Genomic DNA, 20,308 nt, shown 5'->3' with positions numbered 1-20,308 from the left:
GGGCACACCGGATAAGCTAAGCGTACAGGAGCCGGCGTAACCCAAGTTGCCAAGGGATGGCCCCGCACGGTGCTCTAGTTTGGACCAACACTCAGAGGAGCACTGGCCCGGGGGGTTTAAATAAAGATGACCCTTGAGTCTGCAGAACCTAAGGGAAAAAGGCTTAGGTAGCAAATGGTAAAACCAAGGTTGGGCCTTGCTGGAGGAGTTTTATTCAAAGCGAACTGTCAAGGGGTTCCCATTATAACCCAACCGCGTAAGGAACGCAAAATCAAGGAACATAACACTGGTATGACGGAAACTAGGGCGGCAAGAGTGGAACAAAACACCAGGCATAAGGTTGAGCCTTCCACCCTTTACCAAGTATATAGATGCATTAAAGTAAACAAGATATACTAATGATATCCCAACAATAATCATGTTTAATAAGGAACAAACTCCATCTTCACCTGCAACTAGCAACGCTATAAGGGGGCTGACCAAAGCGGTAACATAGCCAAACAACGGTTTGCTAGGAAAGGTGGGTTAGAGGCTTGACATGGCAATATGGGAGGCATGATATAGCAAGTGGTAGGTATCGCGGCGTAGCAATAGAGCGAGAAACTAGCAAGCAAAGATAGAAGTGATTTCGAGGGTATAGTCATCTTGCCTAAGATCTCGCAAGGAAGAAGAACGAGTCCATGAAGAAGGCAAATGGACGTAGTCGAACGGATCCTCACAAACGCGACGTTATCTGAACTAACCCAAAGAAGCAACACCGGAAAGAAGCAAACAACATGGTAAACAACCATCACATAAGCATGGCATGATGCACAACCAAGTATGATGCATGTCCGGTTTAAAGAGGCATGGCATGGCAAAAATGCACAAACAATACTACAAATTAAGTGGAGCTCAATATGCAACGAGTTGCATATTGACGGAACACCACATTCGATTTATTTAGTTCGAATCTCGTTTATGTACCCAACAATATTAAATGTTGATTAACATGGCAAGAGGTGAAGCAAATGAAAACTACCTATCTAGGCAAGTTTAAATGAGGCCGGAAACAACAAGCAACAATTCCGGTAAATCCCCATATGCATTTAGCAATTTAAAGCAAACAACAATTTTAAACATTTTAATTGTTGTTATCATGATGTGGATGACATGTGCAAGTTTGATGCAATATTTATGAAAACGTTGACATGATAAGATATGAGGCATTTGTCATCGTGGCGGAACGAAAGGGGTGCCACGACAATGAATCCGAAAATGATGCCACACAACATATCGGTTTTGGAAGCTCGTGGAGATACCGGTGCAAAAGGAAGTGTGACGGGAGCGTGTCATGCAAGATGATGGGGTGATCCCGGTTGCCGGGTTCCCACGGGTAGATGGCATGGCAACGAGGAGGAACATGCAAGTGACAATTTCAGACACGGTGCAAAACGCGGGGTTCATCTCATTCAACACACATGCATTCGGTCCACGGAGGGTCGTCTCGACGGTTATACCTTCGAAGCATGCAAACGGAAGGGTTTGGGTTCGGTGCAATGTAGAGGAAGTAGATGTTCACGGTTCGTTGTCGGAAGTAGTCGTTCTTGTGGCGACGGTAGTCTTTCACGTTCTTAGTCTCACAAGTTTCCGTAGATGTTCGGGGGCACGGCGAGAAACTTGACGTCCACGGAGTCTTCGAGGGTCGACGGTAGTGGTACTTGGCAAAATGCACGTCGACGGTAGTTGTTCTCGTATCGTCGTGGTACTTGGCGATTTCGGAGACGGCGGAAGATGAACTTGGCGATCTGAAGGGGTACTTGGTGGTATCCCCGCAGTCGTGCACGGGTCGGAGAGGAACTTGGCACGTCATCCTGTAGTCGTACTCGAGGTCCTCGTGCATTTTGACGACTCTAGAAGATGAATTTTTCACCCATGGGTTGACGGCAACAATGCCAGGCAGCGGAGATCGCGCACAACAGGGCACGGGAGAAGATGTGCACGGCGGCAGGAGGTCATCCAAAGGAGGTAGGGGCCATGGTGCCAAGGGTGAGCAGCGACGGAGCTTGAGCAGGGCTGGCGAGAAGGCGGCGATGGACTTGACTGAAAAGGACGACGCGGTGCGAGCTTGCAGGTCACCGGGAGGGTTTGGCAGGGGCGCGGGGTAGCTCACAGAAGCTCCGGCGAGGGCACCGGTGGCCGGTGACGGGCAAAGTGATGCCGAGGGGGGCCGGGGTGCAGAAGACGGCGACGAGGAGAAACCAGAGGAGAGGCGGCGCGGGAGGTCCTCCGAGTAGGCAGGATGACGGCGAAGGTCATGGGGCTCCTGCTCCTGCCGGTGGCGACGAAGACAGGCGCGGCTGTCCATGGCAGGGGCGAAGGTGCGACGCTCCGGGCCAGCAGGGCCGCGGCGGCGCTGTGGTGCTCTACAGATGGAGGAGGCGCGGGGAGAAGGAGAGGGATCGAGAGGAGGGAGGAGCAATGTGAGGTCTTTCCTCTCTCTGGCGATGCGTTGGTGGCGACGCCATGGGGTTTGGGCGTGAGGAAAAGCGAGAGGAGGGAGAGAGGATCGGGCGAAGCGGGACCCTAGCGGCGCAAGGGGAGACGAGGGAGATGGGATCGAGGCCTAGGGTTCGGGAGGGAGTGGGCCGGCTGGAGCGCAGCTGGGCCTAGCAGGTCGGCCCAGTGAGGAGGGCGCCGGCTAAAGGGCTTGCTGGATTGGGCTCACTCACTCTTAACCTCTCTTCTATTGCCCAGAAAAGAAGAAAAAAAAACAAAGAAAAGAAAAAGAAAAGAAGGGTGGAGACAGGATTTGGGCACGGGGATAATTTTCCCGAACTCACAAAAATATACTTGTTCCGAGAAAATAGAAAAGGTGAAGATTGAAAGATGCAAAATTCAAACTCATTTGAATTTAATTCCAACGGGTTTGAACTAGGACTTGGTTTTTGAAGTGACCAATAATGTTGAATATTTAGGTGGAGCTCGGGGAAGTGACGAAAGAACTCACAGGAAAAGTTTGAGGACCAAACTTGAAGCGGAAAAAGGCATGTGATTATTTGCAAGTGTGTTAAAGGTAATTCCAAAATAAAGGAATATTTATTATAGCTCCCTAATATTGGGATATATGTTGTAAAGAGAATCACCACGTGAATTCCCTCGGTTTAAATGGATCAAAGATCCATGCCATTTATTTAGTTGAGTTAAGAAAAAGAAATGACATGATGCAATGATGACATGATGCAATGCACACGATGCAATGATGAATGCAATGAACCAAACAAATCACACGACGGAACCCGGAAACCCTAGAAGGCATCTGAAGCTCCGGTCTTGGGGCGTTACAGGAGGAGATCGAGTCTTGTGGGGAAAACTGCGCAAACCTCTGCAGAGTGTACAAACTAACCATGGTTAGCCGTGTCCCCGGTTATGGACATCTTAAGTATCTGGTACTTGAATTATTGATTTGATTTCATCACTTTACTTAATTAATTTGTTGGGTTATAATTATTATTTTGGCATTTGAGTTGGAGGAACCTTCTCAATAATTTCAACAAACCTTGTAGTTAAATAAAATATAATCCTTTGTTGTAGGAAAAAAATTAGCTTTATGCAAATGATAACCGTAGAGCCTCGACCAGCCATATATGCATGTAGTGATAGCTGTTATCTGTTCATTGTTCTATAGTGTTATCTTGCCAGCATATTCCATATGCTGACCTACACAGGCTGCAACGTATTATGTTGCAGAGTTTTCAGACGAAGAGTAAGGTGCGCTAGGTTGTTGTCATGCACTCAGTTTTGCCATGGAGTTGGATGGACTCTTCTACCATCGAAGCTTCCACTGTTATCTTATTTAGATGGCCTTCAGCCATATTATTGTAATAAGTTCTCTTTTGAGACATTCGATGTAATAAGTGTGTGATTGAACTCTGTTATAAATCCTTGAGTACTGTGTGTGTCAGCAATACCGATCCAGGGATGACACTAAGCACAAAGACTTGACCGTCTGAGGTCGGGTCACTACACCATGACTAACGACAGATGGAAGCTGGTTGCACGGGCGGGAGGGAGAGGTAAGGAAGGGGGGCAGCCTGGGGTTGGGCTGCCGTCGTCTGGCTTAAATAGTCGGACCTGCTCCCTTGGGCGGCACGCCGGAGCGACGCCACATGGCGCCATGAATGCATGTGCATCGAGGACCGGGGAGGCGCCCGTTGGACCAACGGTCTCTGTGTGTGACCGCGTGAGCCCTTGCGATCAGTCTTACATGGCGGGCGTGTTCGGGCATCACCGGATATGGGCCGGGTATGAGGACTGTTGGTCAGTCGGAACGTTTGGGGTGGATTTACGTGGCACAGTTGGGTGCGGTTTTTGCATCTGGGCAGTTCGTTAGGGCGGGCATATTTTGGTCCGGACGTAGATGCTTTAAAATGCCAACATATATAGAAGAAGGAAAACCCCGCAAAAAACTATATAGAAGAAGAAAAACAAGAAGCCGGCCCAAACTCCGTAAAGTCTGCGGGTCTGTTGCTCAAAATAACAAAAGAAAGCTGATTTGCGAACGCAACGTGCGCTGCCCGTGCTTGATGTCCCAGAATCTCAGCGTGAGCTCGCCTCCTCCCAAGCTCATCACATGTACTCTAGCGTGATGTGTCGCACGGACCACTGTACTACCGTCCAAGTCAAAATAGGTGGTGCCACTGCTCCGGCCGACTGCCACACCACGTGGCGCGACAGATGTGAGAAGAACAATCTAGTCGGCCACTCGTCGTGCTCCTATCAAGAAAGGCGAAGCAAAAATCCCTGCAAAATAAAAGCAGCTTTTCACTGTAAGCTTGTAATATTAAGGTTTCTCCCAATGCTTCATCTTATACAGGTGCTAAGGCTGTCATATAGGTAAAGAAAATGATGTGGCAAGGTAATTAAAAAAAGAGAGATGGGTGTGGTGATCTCAGGAAGAAACAATGCCAAGCGCAGGAATCTAGAAAAAACACTTAAATGAAAAAAGCCCATCAATGCATGGACAACTTTAGTTACTAAATCATTAAATGAAGGATGCTTAACAACAACAAGCTAAGCTCCTTTGCACTGGGAACTTTAGTTGCTTAGATTTTTTAATGTGCTTAGCACCTTATCTTAGCACTAGTGCATTGGAGGTCTAAAGGTGTGCTTTCGAGGTACCGTTCTTCACTTAGCAATGTTCAAGGCTATCTTCTCTCTTTTTGCGAAAATGTACTAGACTATGTTACTACCTTCATAATGGGTAATAACATAAGTGTGGTGTCATGCAAACCTCCATTTATTAGGTTATAGATTCATACTGCATTGGGACATGTGATGTTACAGTAACTAGCTAAGTTATTAGAACTATCTTTCTTTTCATTAACTCATTGCTACATAGACAAGTTTGCTAAGTTAAACTTAAAATTATTGCTAAAGTTACTCTCAGTGTGGCTAGTCTAAGGCCACCCTCTGCCCGTGCAGCGACATGCACGAACTACTACTGGTAGTTCATTCCAGACGTCACGTAAGTGTTCATTGTTTAAATGCAGCCATGAATAAAATCATTAAAAGAAAAAAGAAACTCCAAATAGCAATCAAGTCACCGTAAACACATCGCAGTAGATGAAAACATTGCCTCATATACTTTTGTAGTTTGACTTTAAGCAAATTTTATTTAGACATCAAAGCATTAAGGCATCAATACATTTTTTTTAGGATTGCACCAATAATTATCTAACAACCTAACCATATTTTTTTAATATAATATAAATGACGCACATCATAACAGTATCTTCGAAAGACTGAGTCGACACATTCAGACATACTTAAGAGCCTAAAATGAAAGAAATCGCCATATACGAATACATCATAAAAATGTTCTACGTAGTAAGTACTTAGTACATTGTACAATCATTTTCGCCAACTGTCCAACGCTCTCCACCACGCGTCAGCAAGGCGCTGCATCTCATCTTATAAAGTTGGGCAACTCGGCTTTCGCCTTCCTCACCAGCGCTCGCAACATCGCGGGACGGGAGCACAGTGACACGAGTCAGCAGCAGAGCAGCCAGCCATGGCCGCCTCGAAGCTTGACCGCACCCCGAGCATCCGCGAACGCGTGGAGGACACCCTCCACGCCCACCGCAACGAGCTCGTCGCCCTCCTCTCCAAGTGAGTCGCCGATCAGCCACCCCGCCCAATTGTTCGCTCGTATGCCTCGCTGACGATTTTTTGCCCCTGCTTCGGTCGGTTTGGTGGCCGTACCGTAGGTACGTGAGCAAGGGGAAGGGGATCCTGCAGCCGCACCGCATCCTCGACACGCTCGACGAGGTCCAGGTCTCCGGCGGCAGCGCCTTCGCCGAGGGCCCCTTCCTCGACGTCCTGCGCTCCTCCCAGGTGAGCCCGTCACATCGCAACACCGGCTGTTTCGTGCGCGCGCGTGTCCCTGAATTTTTTTTATGTCTCTCGTGTGCGCGTATTTTTCGAGCAGGAGGCGATCGTGCTGCCGCCGTTCGTGGCCATCGCGGTGCGGCCGCGGCCGGGGGTTTGGGAGTACGTCCGCGTCAACGTGCACGAGCTCAACGTCGAGCAGCTCAGCGTGTCGGAGTATCTCCGCTTCAAGGAGGAGCTCGTCGACGGCCAGTATGTGTTGCGCCCCCCTGTTCCTTCCTGCTATCTCAGCTCCAGCGTCTGCTCCTTTTGCCTCTGCTATGGTCAATTTTTAGCCAGAGGTTAATGTTGGGCTTTGAGAGGCCGCCATCACGGAACCATGGCTTGAATTGTTCATCGTTTGCTACTTTGCTTAGCTATCTGTGCACGGCTGAGTTCATTAAGAGATTGACAACTTAGTAGTAGCTTTCAGAATAAGTATGGCTCTGTGCTGGACTGTTGGAGCCGTGGTTCGACTCTTGCAGAGTGATGATATTAAAACTAAAACTAAAAGCAGCTAAACTGTCACAAGTAGCATTGTTTCAGTTTCTACCACCATAATCTTAACCTCATGACCTGGCAGGCACAAAGACCCCTACGTGCTGGAGCTTGACTTTGAGCCATTCACTGCCTTAATCCCACGTCCGAGTCGGTCATCGTCGATTGGAAATGGCGTGCAGTTTCTCAACAGGCACCTGTCCTCGATTTTGTTCCGCAACAGGGATTGCCTGGAGCCCCTGCTTGATTTCCTTCGCGAGCACCGGCACAAGGGGCATGTGAGTTTTGCTACCGCCAAGGATATCTTTGCGAGAAACTTGTGATTCATGTGTATGTTTGTTGTTAATTTGGGAAGCTTTGCATGTGTGTTCTGCAGGTGATGATGCTAAATGACAGGGTACAGAGCGTGGGAAGGCTTCAGTCTGTCCTGACCAAAGCTGAGGAGCACCTGTCGAAGCTCCCATCTGAAACACCATATTCACAATTTTCCAATCAGTTAGTTTACCCTATCACATTGTGCTGCCTCAGTATTTTTTTTTTTGCATAAACTCGATAGTTGCATTTCAGTTTTGTAGTTTATTTTTTGTTCGGAGAAGCACGACTGATGTTTGACTGTTGGAGACTGAGCATTTCTAAGAGTGCAAATCGACAAATCTGACCCTTGTCAGAAAATTTAGCAAAAAATGAACACTTCACGAGAAGTTAACACCAATCTGACCGTTTGGGTAGGCGGTAGTCACCCTGTCGCTGACGGTACACATTGCTGATTATTTTTTGTCTAGCCACAGTATATGCACAAATATGCGGGGGAGACTACAAACCACGAATTTTGTTACAGCTAGTCCTATGTCACCAAATTCAGTTCTGGGGTTTGACTCTTTGAGGCTTCGAGCATTTCTAAGAGATGCCCTCTCTAACCTTTTGTTAGAACATATAAGCTCAAGTTGAATTCCAGCTGCTTAAGTCTTACATACAGACATTTAATAGCTCTTGTGGTAAAGAAAGTATGTTAGTCTTGTTGAAATGCCTTTGACTAGGTCTTGCATCCGTAAATTTACTAGTCACTGGTAATTGCTGCATAGTGTATGTCTGAGATTATTTCGTGATTTACGAAGTGCAGCTTTTGAATAAATCACATCAGGCAAGAATAATGTAGCTTTAACACGCGATGTTTTTTCCTTAACCTTCAGATTTCAAGAATGGGGCTTGGAGAAAGGTTGGGGTGATACAACTGAACATGTCTTAGAGATGATACATCTCCTTCTGGATATTCTTCAAGCACCAGATCCATCTACACTAGAGACATTCTTGGGGAGGATCCCAATGATCTTTAATGTTGTGATAGTTTCACCTCATGGATACTTCGGTCAAGCTAATGTGCTGGGCATGCCAGATACTGGAGGGCAGGTACCAAACAATGGCATGGCCATCGATATATAGCTCGTCCCGGCTTTAATGTGCTATTTCCTCATCCCTTTGATACATCACCTTTTCCTTTCTTTGCTGTACTCAGATTGTTTATATATTGGACCAAGTTCGTGCTTTGGAGGATGAAATGGTTCTTAGGTTAAAGAAACAAGGCCTTGATGTTACCCCTAAAATTATCATTGTAAGTTCAATTTTCTTTTCTCATTTTTGTTGTCCATTACAAATCATTTTCATTGGGTACATTCTCCGGTTGCTTTATTGTGTTGTCTCATTATATTATGACATGCTCTTGTATATGGTAACCTTTTTCAATAAAAGAGGGAGCCCTGGGGCCTTTGCATCGATTGATGCATGCAACCATGTTATTGCAAAGTATCAATCATACAAAAAGCACAACAATTTTCTTTAAAGACCAGAGCAACTGCAATAGAGTTTACATGCCAGGCTTATGCATCCTATCGCTAGACCGTCATCTAAACTGGTTGAACATAACTTGTTTTACATCTTTAAGTGGCTGCACCCAGACTCCAGAGAAGTCTGCGTTTCCACATGCTGAAGTGAGCACCACGTACGGATCCAATGAGTAGCCATATGAATAACCTGAAGGAAATCAGAAACTTGTTTCTTTTGTTAAAAACAAATACGAAAATTCCATATTGCCAAACATAAAACACACACTTTAACTGAATGTGTGCTTTGAGTTGTCTAATAGCCTCACATAACCAACTCCCAGACATGTTCAGGAATACTAGTAGGCGGGGGTGATTAAAAGCCAGAAACACCGTCATCCACAGAAGTCATGCAGAACAGCATTTGAGGAATAATAAGTGCTGAATTGTGAGACCCTTAACACAATAAAAATAATTCGTGATGCCATTCCAATTGCATTTTACTAGGTTGTCCTTTGTTAAAATGACACCTCTGCATGCATACCAAGACAGTATCCTGATTTTCAGGGGAACAATGAGTTTCCATATAATTTTTCTACAAGTGATGTTTCTCATTTACCATATCGGCACATAGATTTGGCCCCAAAAGACTAGGAGGCATGTATCTTCTTTCGGAGAACATTTGACTCCATCGTTAAATTGATGAACATTAAACGCTGAACTAGATGGGGCCATGAATGCCACCAGTTACTGTCCACCCAAAACAAACATTTACCGGCACTAAGGCCATGACATCGGCAACTGAAAGATGTTTTCTTTGAACAAAATTTTACATTATTGGATATTTCTCACTGAGAGGGCTATCCTGTAGTCAAGAGACTTCCCAAAACCACGTGTTGGTACGGTGGTGCCACTACCAACTATGGAAACACCCATGTTGAGGAACTCTTTGGCCCTCATATGGCCTTTCAAGAAAAAAGAGCCCGTAGGTTCATGGCATCTTGCGAAAGCAGGCACCACCAACTATGGAAACACCCATGTTGAGGAACTCTTTGACCCTCTTATGGCCTTTCAAGAAAAAAGAGCCTGTAGGTTCATGACATGTTGCGAAAGCGTTTTGGAGTACATGTATTTGTTGTGTAGTAACTCTTGCCACACCCCATCAACATTTTATAATTTGAAGAACCATTTGTTTAGCAAGCACTTACTTCTTTTTCCCTTGGTCCTCTACCACCAACCCCTTGGTATTGGTCTACAATAATACTCTACTTTTTCTGTGTAAAAAGGGTGTTTTTGTTGACTCATAATGTAGCACCAAGGGGATACAAAACACAATGACACGCCCGGTCTTTGCATGAGAACCAACATGCGCGCGCGCACACACACACACAAAGTATCATGCCTACAAATAGCAAAGTCAAGCTATGAGTATGCGGAGGGAAAAAAACCTGGAGCGATCGACGCAATACGGCAATCACCATTGGTACCAACCATCTCATGACAACACAAGAAATACAATAAAGGTTCTCCAATAGCAGCGCCTCCCAAAAGGAAATGATGCATAAGCGCCGCCGTCGCCCATTGTTGACGGATCTAGCCACCGATGGCAAGAGTGTGAGTTTTCACCCTAAAGTCAAATCCAAGCAAACTCCAAGCGAGTGTGGGATACAAGACCCAGGCCGGGGGCGCGCGGGGGGGCAGGGGCATGAGGATTTACTCCTTTGTTTATTGTCGCGTTTTTACACTGTTGATCACTGTTAATCACCGTAGTATTGAAGCAGGCCCGGAGCTTGGTGCTAGCCTGGCTCCGCCCCTGCTCCAAGCAATGCATTCAGCAAGGTACGACGCAAAAACACCATCATCATCAGGTACAACGTACTAGGATTGCACCTAGGGTTTTCACCATCATCGAAGTCATAATGTGTTTGTTGCCTCCACTTTCCATGATCCCAGCAGAGGCGGGAGGAAGGTCAATGACAAAGCCAAAATCTTAATTCACGACGCTTTGGCTGACCGTTCTTACAAGTGGCAGGTCATGGCAAATCTGCATCAAACACCACCACACACCAGCTTTTGCTACGGCGTCCACGCCAGCAGAACCATGGTGCCATCCGTGTGTCCTAGGAGTCCTAGCGGAGGACCGCCTTAGAGCATGGTTAATTTTTTTAGATAAAAGGCATACGCCTGACTTTATAAATAAAGCCACCAGGCAGAGTAGCACAACCAGCAAACCAAGCAAGCACACAACCAGTCACATGACAAATGAAAAGTAAAGAAAGTCTGGTACATGGCACCCAAGCCAAACATGGCACGCAAGCCAAATAGTAGATGAACAGAAGGAGGAACCGCCAGGATCCATCAACCTCCTGGTTGTCTGCGCGCCAGGGAGGAAGCAGTAGCCCGAATCTTGGACGTCATAATGTCGAAAGCCTCATGATCAGCATCCCTAGTCAATGATCTCCACTGCTGCAAAAATATGCCAGTTTTAAATAAGCAGTCAGCAGGTTTAGCCGGGAAGGAGTAGGTTTAGCCGGGAAGGAGTGCTCGATCGTAAACTTGTTTCTAGTGGTCCACAACGACCAACAAATCGCCGCAAACCCCACCCAAAAAACCTGTTTAGAGCTCCCAGATAGGCCGCCATTGGACAGGGCCCTAAGATCAGCAAAGGATGATGGATTCCAAGAGACATGGAGCCAGGATCGGATGCAACACCAAACGAAATTAGCCAAGGGGCACCGGAAGAAAATGTGCTCCGTATTCTCGAGCTCACCACACAACGCACATCTGTCCGAACCAGGACCGTTTCTCTTACGGATTTGGTCAGCCGCTGGAAGCTTTCGACGAAACGTTTGCCACATAAAAGATTTTAATCTTAGGGGGGACACGGGCACGCCAGATGCGCTTAAACTTGGAGATAAGTGAGCCCGAACTCAATTTAGCGTACAGAGATTTAACTGAGAAACGACCAAAGGCAGAATGGGGTCAGGCCACCGAGTCCTCTCCCTCCGAGAGCAAGGGGAAGCAGGCAACGAGACGCTGCCAATCATCCAACTCTGCAGGAGATAGAGACCTATGAAGGTCCAGGTCCCAGTTATTTTCCGAGAACTCAAAGATAGAGATCTCTGGGTCCGGACAGTAAGAGAAAAGTACCGGGAATGATACAGCCAATGGTCGGCTATAAAGGCTATAAGAAGTTGCCATGTCATCTACAACCAACCTCTTAGCCGGCACGTACAATAGTAAGTTTTAAATATATACTAGATTATTAATAGTTGGTTCATCTTACATCTTCACAAAGTGTCTTGGGTCCTATGTTGCAGCTGGTTACTAATCAAGAACCCGCTTCTCTTCTCTCTCTTCCAACTAAGTAAAGATATATTATTTTATTTCTTATAGTCTCCTTATGTCACCCTATTGTATTTGCTTTTATGGGGAGGCAGATGGCTGCCGCCCACAAACCTGTAGATTATGGGATCACGGCCTCTGGCGCAGAACTTGTGGATCCTCGCACACCCAGCTGTACGTTGTCAGTCCGTGGCATGGCTTCCACAGCCCTGCGTGACCACAGTGGCCATGGCATCGCAGCCGCCCCTCCGACCACCTTAGGCCAAGCTCGACCGACTTCAGCCAGTCACTGGCGCAAGAGGGAGCAACCTCAAGCCCCAACCCTCACCAGCAGATGACCCCGAGGATGGGCTTCAGGATCGAGTTGGCCAGAGGCCCGAGGCCATGACACAAAGCGTCCGCCGCCGTCGCTAAGGCCACCTCGAGGAGAGACGTGGCGACGAGGGAGCGGAGAAGCCATGGGGATGGGATATCAGGCAGGGAGGATGGAGGAAGGGAGAGCGCCCCTCTGCCGCCGTCTGCCGTTGTACGACTTCCTCCGACGACGGCGACGGATCTGGTGGTGGCGGCAGCTGGGGGAGCCTCCGGTGGGGAATGCGTCTGGCGCATCCGTGCTTGTGGTGCTACCTTTCCAACAACTGTTATTTTGCCAATCGATCCTGAACTCACTTCCAACAACTGTAGGATAGAAGCTTGCCTTCCCAACAACTGTTATTTTGCTAATCGATCCTAAACTCACTTTCATTCCTTATTCAAGAGCTTCCGATAATGGATGGGTATACCAAGATATTGGAAGAAGGACCCTGCTTCACAACCAAACAATTGTTTATATTGATCCTTGACTTCTTTGACTTGACCAAAGCAAAAAAAAGAAAGTTCACGAGTTCACTGACTTTCATATTTATCCTTTTTTTCATATCATGTTCCATGAAGATAGCCAGAGCTAGGTAGAAAATTTGTGGGGGTGCAAAATGCTAAAAAAAATCTCATCTGAGCCCTCCCCTCAAAATTTTCTTCACACTTTGGTCCAAGGCTAGGGGGCCCACAGCCCCCAGCGTCGTACATAGCTCCGTCGCCGGTAGTATGGTCCATATACCCAAACATGGACACCCCACTATCTACGAAGTTTCAGATGAGGCCGCCAACCTGACCGTCCTCCTTAGCCGGTGCTATGAGGATGGCAAGATATCAACGGCAGTATTAAAAAAATCGGAGACATAGCCAATTTTAGACTAAGCATAAATTCATTTGGAAAGAAAAGGGAGATCACCTTGCCTCATACCCTTTCTGCTCTGGGGCTAATGGTTAATGTTGCCATTGACTTCAATACCAACATTCGAATGAACTGAGCAATTCATCCGCGCCACTCAGGTGTGGAATCCTTCATGCGGAAGGTCTGTTCAAGAAAAGGCCATTTGACTATGATATGCCTTCCCAAAATCCACCTTCAACCCCTTTCCGAACCATCATGGCAGGATCGTCGTGTGGGTTGGTCGTATTTCATTATGAACTATGACAATGAAGCCATTAGTGTCCATTTTGGTGAATATTTTAAACTGGCATTTAAGAGGAAAATAGGGTGACGTTACTGAATTTGTACTTCATCTTGTTTCTTTGGCAAGAGGGTAATGATCCAGCTGAAACAGAGGCAGTGTCCACTGTCGAAAATCAGCGAATAAAGCCATCGGATCACTGTTAATTACCTCTCAGAGCGTTTGATAGAAATCAGCATGTGTTTCTGTTATGTGGTATATAGATTGGTATAGTTTGGAAGTACTTTCTACTGACTCTTGCAGACAGAGAAGCACTGCTAATCATTTGTTTCTGTTATGTGGTTTAGGTTACTCGACTAATACCAGATTCAAAAGGGACATCATGTAATCAGCGGCTTGAGAGAATAAGTGGTACACAGCACACTTTCATATTGCGTGTTCCCTTTAGAAATGAAAATGGAGTACTCAGGAAATGGATTTCAAGATTTGACGTGTGGCCCTATCTGGAGAAATTTGCTGAGGTAAGTAGCAGTGATGCTTCTCCCCTTGTAGCGATTCCTGAGATGGCCAACTGTTATCTTATTTCCTGAAAGAGTCCCACGAGGAAGACATCGCATCTGTACGATATATATCATGAAACGTGTATGGTTTGGAATGATGCCATATATTATTGGACATGAGACAACTACGGTAAGGTGCAGAGTTACTTATGTAGAAAGGAACACAACTTTTAAGGAAAAATTTCCTCGTTATAATTTCTACATGAACACTTCCTCTGAGTATGAATTTGTGTTCAGTCTCATCTGACACTTGCTATTATTGTACAATTGGGTATTTTTATTTGTTGCAAAATGGTGGCAATATAATGTTTCTTTTATGCAGGATGCAGCTGGTGAAATTGCTGCAGAATTACAGGGTACCCCAGATTTCATAATTGGAAACTACAGTGATGGAAATCTTGTGGCATCATTGCTATCTTATAAGATGGGAATTACTCAGGTATGACTTATTAAATTATAGTCGAGGTTTTAAACTTTTTCTTTACTGATCATGTCAGAATATTCTTTGCAGTGCAATATTGCTCATGCACTGGAAAAGACCAAATATCCAGATTCAGACATATACTGGAAGAAATTCGATGAGAAGTATCATTTCTCTTGTCAGTTTACTGCTGATATAATCGCTATGAACAATGCTGATTTCATAATCACCAGCACGTACCAAGAAATCGCTGGAAGGTTTCTTCTATTCTGCCTTGTTGGCCAGACCATTTGTTTTCTCTGTCGTTTGATCTTGGTTAACTAATCTGCTCACATGTAGTATCAGTATGCATGAAAACTATATGCAGTTTCATTAATTATTTAATACCAGGGTAACATCTAGACTTGTTGCATTTCGAGTATCTTGCATTGGTTTCGATCGTACATCAGTATTATTGACAAGACACTTGTACTTAATTCTTACATTTCCATGGTATGCAGCAAAAACACAGTTGGACAGTACGAGAGCCATACTGCTTTTACTCTTCCTGGCCTGTACCGCGTTGTCCATGGGATTGATGTTTTTGATCCAAAGTTCAACATAGTATCTCCTGGAGCAGACATGTCTATATATTTTCCATTCACTGAAAAGGACAAGCGGCTCACTGCCCTTCATGGTTCAATTGAGAGCTTGATTTATGACCCAGAGCAAAACGATGTACACATGTGAGAACTCCCTGTCATCTTGTTGGATGTCGTTCACAATAGTATTTCAAGTGATTATACGGTTGCACTTCTTGTAGATTTCAGTTACCATTACCATCAATGATGGAATGATGTCTTTCCGCACAATTTTAGTGATATTAGTAGTATGGTCCTGCAAATAGTGTTGACACGTGCGTCCTTCTGATGATAATTACTGTTCTTTGCAGTGGACATCTGGATGACCGATCAAAACCAATTCTCTTCTCCATGGCAAGACTTGACCGTGTTAAAAACATGACAGGACTAGTGGAAGCTTATAGTAAAAATGCTAAGCTAAGGTCGCTGGTAAACCTTGTTGTGGTCGCTGGCTACAACAATGTCAAGAAATCAAAGGATAGAGAAGAGATCGCAGAGATAGAGAAGATGCATGAACTTATTAAGACATATAACTTGTTTGGGCAGTTCCGCTGGATCTCTGCCCAGACGAACAGGGCTCGCAACGGTGAGCTGTATCGCTACATTGCTGATACTCATGGTGCCTTTGTGCAGGTATGGTTGTAAAGTTGTAACTTGTGGTTCTAGAGGCAAAAGTTTTGTGGGTGCTAACGAAGTAGCTTTACATACTGACTATATTAATTGATCTTTGCAACAGCCAGCTTTGTATGAAGCATTTGGTCTCACTGTTGTGGAAGCCATGACCTGCGGACTCCCTACTTTTGCAACACTCCATGGAGGGCCTGCCGAGATTATAGAGCACGGGATCTCTGGTTTCCACATTGATCCTTACCATCCTGATCAGGCTGCCACGTTGATGGCTGACTTCTTTGAAAAATGCAAACAGGACCCCAATCATTGGGTTAAGATATCTGACAGAGGCCTCCAGCGCATTTACGAGAAGTTAGTACCAGCCAATCCTGTTTTGGGCAGGTGCCTGCCTACCTGGTGTTTTTTCATATGTTGCCTGTGTGATATTTGTTTTCTCCTTGGTTTCTAGGTATACATGGAAGATTTACTCCGAGAGGTTGATGACACTGGCTGGAGTTTATGGCTTTTGGAAGTACGTTTCGAAGCTTGAAAGGCGGGAGACTAGGCGTTATCTTGAGATGTTCTACATATTGAAGCTCCGTGAGCTGGTACGCAGTAGCCACTCAACCTCGGCGCTAGTTGCTCACGGCAATACAGCAGTTTCTAGATGAATTGTGTTTGAAATATAACCGTTTCTAAATATAAGACCTTTTAGAGATTTCAATATGGACTACATACGGAACAAAATGAGTGAATCTACACTCTAAAATATGTCTATATACATCCGTATGTAGTCTGTATTGAAATCTCTAAAAGGGTTTATATTTAGAAATGGAGGGAGTAATTGACTTGCATAGTGGAAATCACACTTCTCTATTCTCTTCTCTTCTCGAGATGTTCTTTTTTCGTCTTGAGATGAGGGAGAACAGAGAATCATACTTGTTTGAAAAAGATGCACTTCTGATCGGCATCTCTTTTATTCATGCAGGTGAAGAGTGTGCCGCTTGCAATAGATGAGGCGCATTAACTGTTCCGTCTCCAATAAAAGTCATCTACTTATTTGTCCAGCGATCGGTGAACTCGCCTTTTTTACTTTACATTGCGAGTGTTGAACTGGGGTTTGAGTGTGCTCGCTATGTACATGAGTGATTGATACACTGTTGGCAAATTGTATTTTGCCACGTTGCTTGTATTTTTAAAGCTTCTGCTAAGACAGAATTCACTAGCCTGCTATCTCATGTGGAATCTGTTCTACTATTTTTTGACGCCGTTGCTCAAGAGCATAGCCCTATTCGTAAGTTCACTTGGAGTTTTACTTGTATGCTTAGGACACTAAACCAAAGATCATCCCATCTAAGACAAGAAAAGGTACAAACTTATGTAAGTGTTACTCTTGGTTCACTACTGTTTTAAATCAACTTGTGACATCACCACCACCACAACTACATTCACATACACATGTCACACTCTGTTATGTCACATATAGTTGATTCCATTATGCTTGATAATATTGTTTCACTTGCAGATCTTTCGAGTATTTAACAAAAAACTACTACAATTCATCAAACTGTGTCCATAAACCATCACTTTACAAATTTGTGTCAAAAACTATCATTTTTTTTCTAATCTTTAACTAAAAATTACCACATCAACTTAAAGACTAATTAGCCAAAAATTAAACCTAATTAGCGCAGCTAGCCGGAACTAGCTAGCTCACGACGGACGCAGCCGGAGCTAGCTAGCTAGCTCACGCGCTTACCGCGGCCGGCCGGAGCTGCTAGTTCACGAGGGGGACGCAGTCAGAGCTAGCTATCACGACGGGGACGCAGCCAGAACTAGTTGGCTAGCGCACGCACTCACTGCGGCGGCCGGCGCTATCTGTCTATGTGCGACCGCCGCTTGCTGTTGCTGCTATTTGCTGTCGCTCCAGCTTGCCGTCCGCAGCTGTTGCTCTTCTGCCACCGTCGCTGCTTGCCGTTGCTCCCGCTCGCCGCCGCCGCCGCTGCCGCATGCCTTTGCTTGCCGCTGCCGCCGCCGCCATTGACGAGCTCGCCGGCTGGACCTGATTGCTTTTTATTTTATTTTACAGGGACCTGATCGCTTTAAAAAATTGTAGGGACCTGATTGCATTTGTAAAGTGGACCTAAGCTCGTTTAAAATGGACGAGACGGTCGATTTAAAGAGATGGTAGTTTTTAGGGAAAAATTAGTAAAAAAGTGGTAGTTTTCGGTATAAATTTGTAAAGTGGTAGTTTGTGGGTACGATTTCATGAATTGTGGTAGTTTTTCGTTAAATACTCCAGATCTTTCAGATGCTCATATTGCTAAAATCTAAAACTTGAGAATGTTGAAAATCCTGAAATACCACCTATTACACCTACTAAAAGATATTTTCTTTGTCTACCTACCACACCTATTGTATTTTCTTGTTGGAATTTTTTTTCATCTATTTGTCAACTGTCAAGATAGTACAAAGAACACCAGAAGTAAAAAAAATACATTCAGGTCCGTAACCATCTAGCTATGACTACCAAGCACTGGAGCGAACCGAAGGCGCGTCGTCATCATCGCCCCTCTCTCACTGGAGGCGGGCAAACCTTGTTGTAATAGACCGTCGGAAAGTCGTCGTGCTAAAGCCTTAGAGGACCAGCACATCAGAACAACAACCGCCTTCGATTAAGAGAAGCGTAGATCGGAAAGATCTAACATGTAAACATGCGACCACTCACAAACGAAGACCTGATCCACATGGATCCATCGAAGACAAACACCGAACAAATCCCACGAGATCCGCCAAAGACAAACCTCAACACGCACTCCAATGATCTAGAGGTCTCTAGAGAAAATTTATGGCTTATGATATTGAAGTTGGGATAGATTGTATGATTGGATTATTTAAGAAAAAACTCTAAATTATATTTTTCCTGATGATGAATTTGGTACTTCTCTGATATACATCAAAGATGATGCTTATGATTTCTCTATTGATCCTGAAATAATTATTCGGGTTGAATTCGATGCTTTCCATGGTAGTAAGGAACTAAGGATGAAGAAATGTTGACCATCTCTTGAAACTTAAATCAATTGCTTCCATATTCACTAAAGAAGACTTAGCTTGGGATTATTATGTACTTAAGTTGTTTTCTTTCTCGTTAAAAGGTAATGCTAAAACTTGGTACAACAACTTATGGCCTGGATGTATTAGAAGTCCATGTATGTCGACTAATCTATTCTTTGAAAAATGTTTCCCTATGCATATGCGACAAGCTGCCTTACAGGATATTTATGACTTAACTCAACTTGAGGAAGAGACTCTCCTCAAGCTTAGGTTTTTGTGAACTTCAAAGGGCTAGCTCTAATTATCCTATCAAGGAACATGAATTACTTGACATGTTTTACAACGCTTTAACCTCTGAGTCTAGGACATACCTAGATACTTGTGCAGAAAATATTTCCAGGGAAAGGACATTGGAAGAAGCCAAAGAATTATTGAAAAATATTATGAAGAATTATAACGATTGGACTATTCCCGGGCCTCAACCAACACCTATTCCGAATAACAGTTTCTTAAGACCATACGATATTGAAGAAGCCAATAAATATTCCAAATAACTAGACAATGACGTGCACATTGCTGCGGAATATCAGAAAATTCGTTGCCGCAATCATGATCAGCACCAAGGCTCTTCCACGAGCAAAACATGATCAGCACCAAGGCTCCATGGGTGTTAGAATTATTACTGTGTAATCTAGATTATTGACTCTAGTGCAAGTGGGAGACTGAAGGAAATATGCCCTAGAGGCAATAATAAAGTTATTATTTATTTCTTTATTTCATGATAAATGTTTATTATTCAGGCTAGAATTGTATTAACCGGAAACATAATACATGTGTGAATACATAGACAAACACAACGTCACTATTATGCCTCTACTTGACTAGCTCATTGATCAAAGATGGTTAAGTTTCCTAACCATAGACATGAGTTGTTATTTGATCAATGGGATCACATTATTAGGAGAATGATGTGATTGACTTGACCCATTCTGTTAGGTTAGCACTTGATCGTTTTTGTTTACTGCTATTGTTTTCTTCATGACTTATACATGTTCTTATGACTATGAGATTATGCAACTCCCGAATACCGGAGGAACACTTTGTGTGCTACCAAATGTCACAACATAATTGGGTGATTATAAGGGCGCTCTACAGGTGTCTCCGATGGTACTTGTTGAGTTGGCATAGATCAAGATTAGGATTTGTCACTCTGATTGTCGGAGAGGTATCTCTGGGCCCTCTCGGTAATGCACATCACTATAAGCCCTGCAAACAATGCAGCTAATGAGTTAGTTGTGGGATAGTGCATTACGAAACGAGTAAAGAGACTTGCCGGTAACGAGATTGAACTAGGTATTGGGATACCGACGATCGAATCTCGGGCAAGTAACATACCGATGACAAAGAGAACAACGTATGGTGTTATGCGTTTTGACCGTTATTGACCGGAGACATGTCTTGGTCATGTCTACATAGTTCT

At 44.7% G+C, this 20,308-nt stretch overlaps 1 protein-coding gene across 1 annotated transcript; it reads left to right on the top strand.

The window, feature by feature from the left end:
• Positions 1-5,994: 5,994 nt before the first annotated feature.
• LOC119285662 (sucrose synthase 4-like) lies at positions 5,995-17,074 on the top strand. The gene is made up of 15 exons (XM_037565002.1): positions 5,995-6,150; positions 6,249-6,375; positions 6,470-6,621; positions 6,992-7,184; positions 7,283-7,401; positions 8,097-8,313; positions 8,420-8,515; positions 13,909-14,082; positions 14,444-14,560; positions 14,633-14,799; positions 15,043-15,267; positions 15,474-15,795; positions 15,899-16,143; positions 16,241-16,379; positions 16,760-17,074. Exons 1-15 carry the CDS (start codon positions 6,053-6,055, stop codon positions 16,796-16,798), a joined length of 2,430 nt encoding a protein of 809 aa, XP_037420899.1. The 5' UTR covers positions 5,995-6,052; the 3' UTR covers positions 16,799-17,074.
• The last annotated feature ends 3,234 nt before the right edge of the window (positions 17,075-20,308 follow it).

The sequence above is a fragment of the Triticum dicoccoides genome, chromosome 4A (genome assembly GCF_002162155.2).
Source record: "Triticum dicoccoides isolate Atlit2015 ecotype Zavitan chromosome 4A, WEW_v2.0, whole genome shotgun sequence".
Lineage (NCBI taxonomy): Eukaryota > Viridiplantae > Streptophyta > Magnoliopsida > Poales > Poaceae > Triticum > Triticum dicoccoides.
This window is presented reverse-complemented; position numbering and strand designations above follow the sequence as displayed.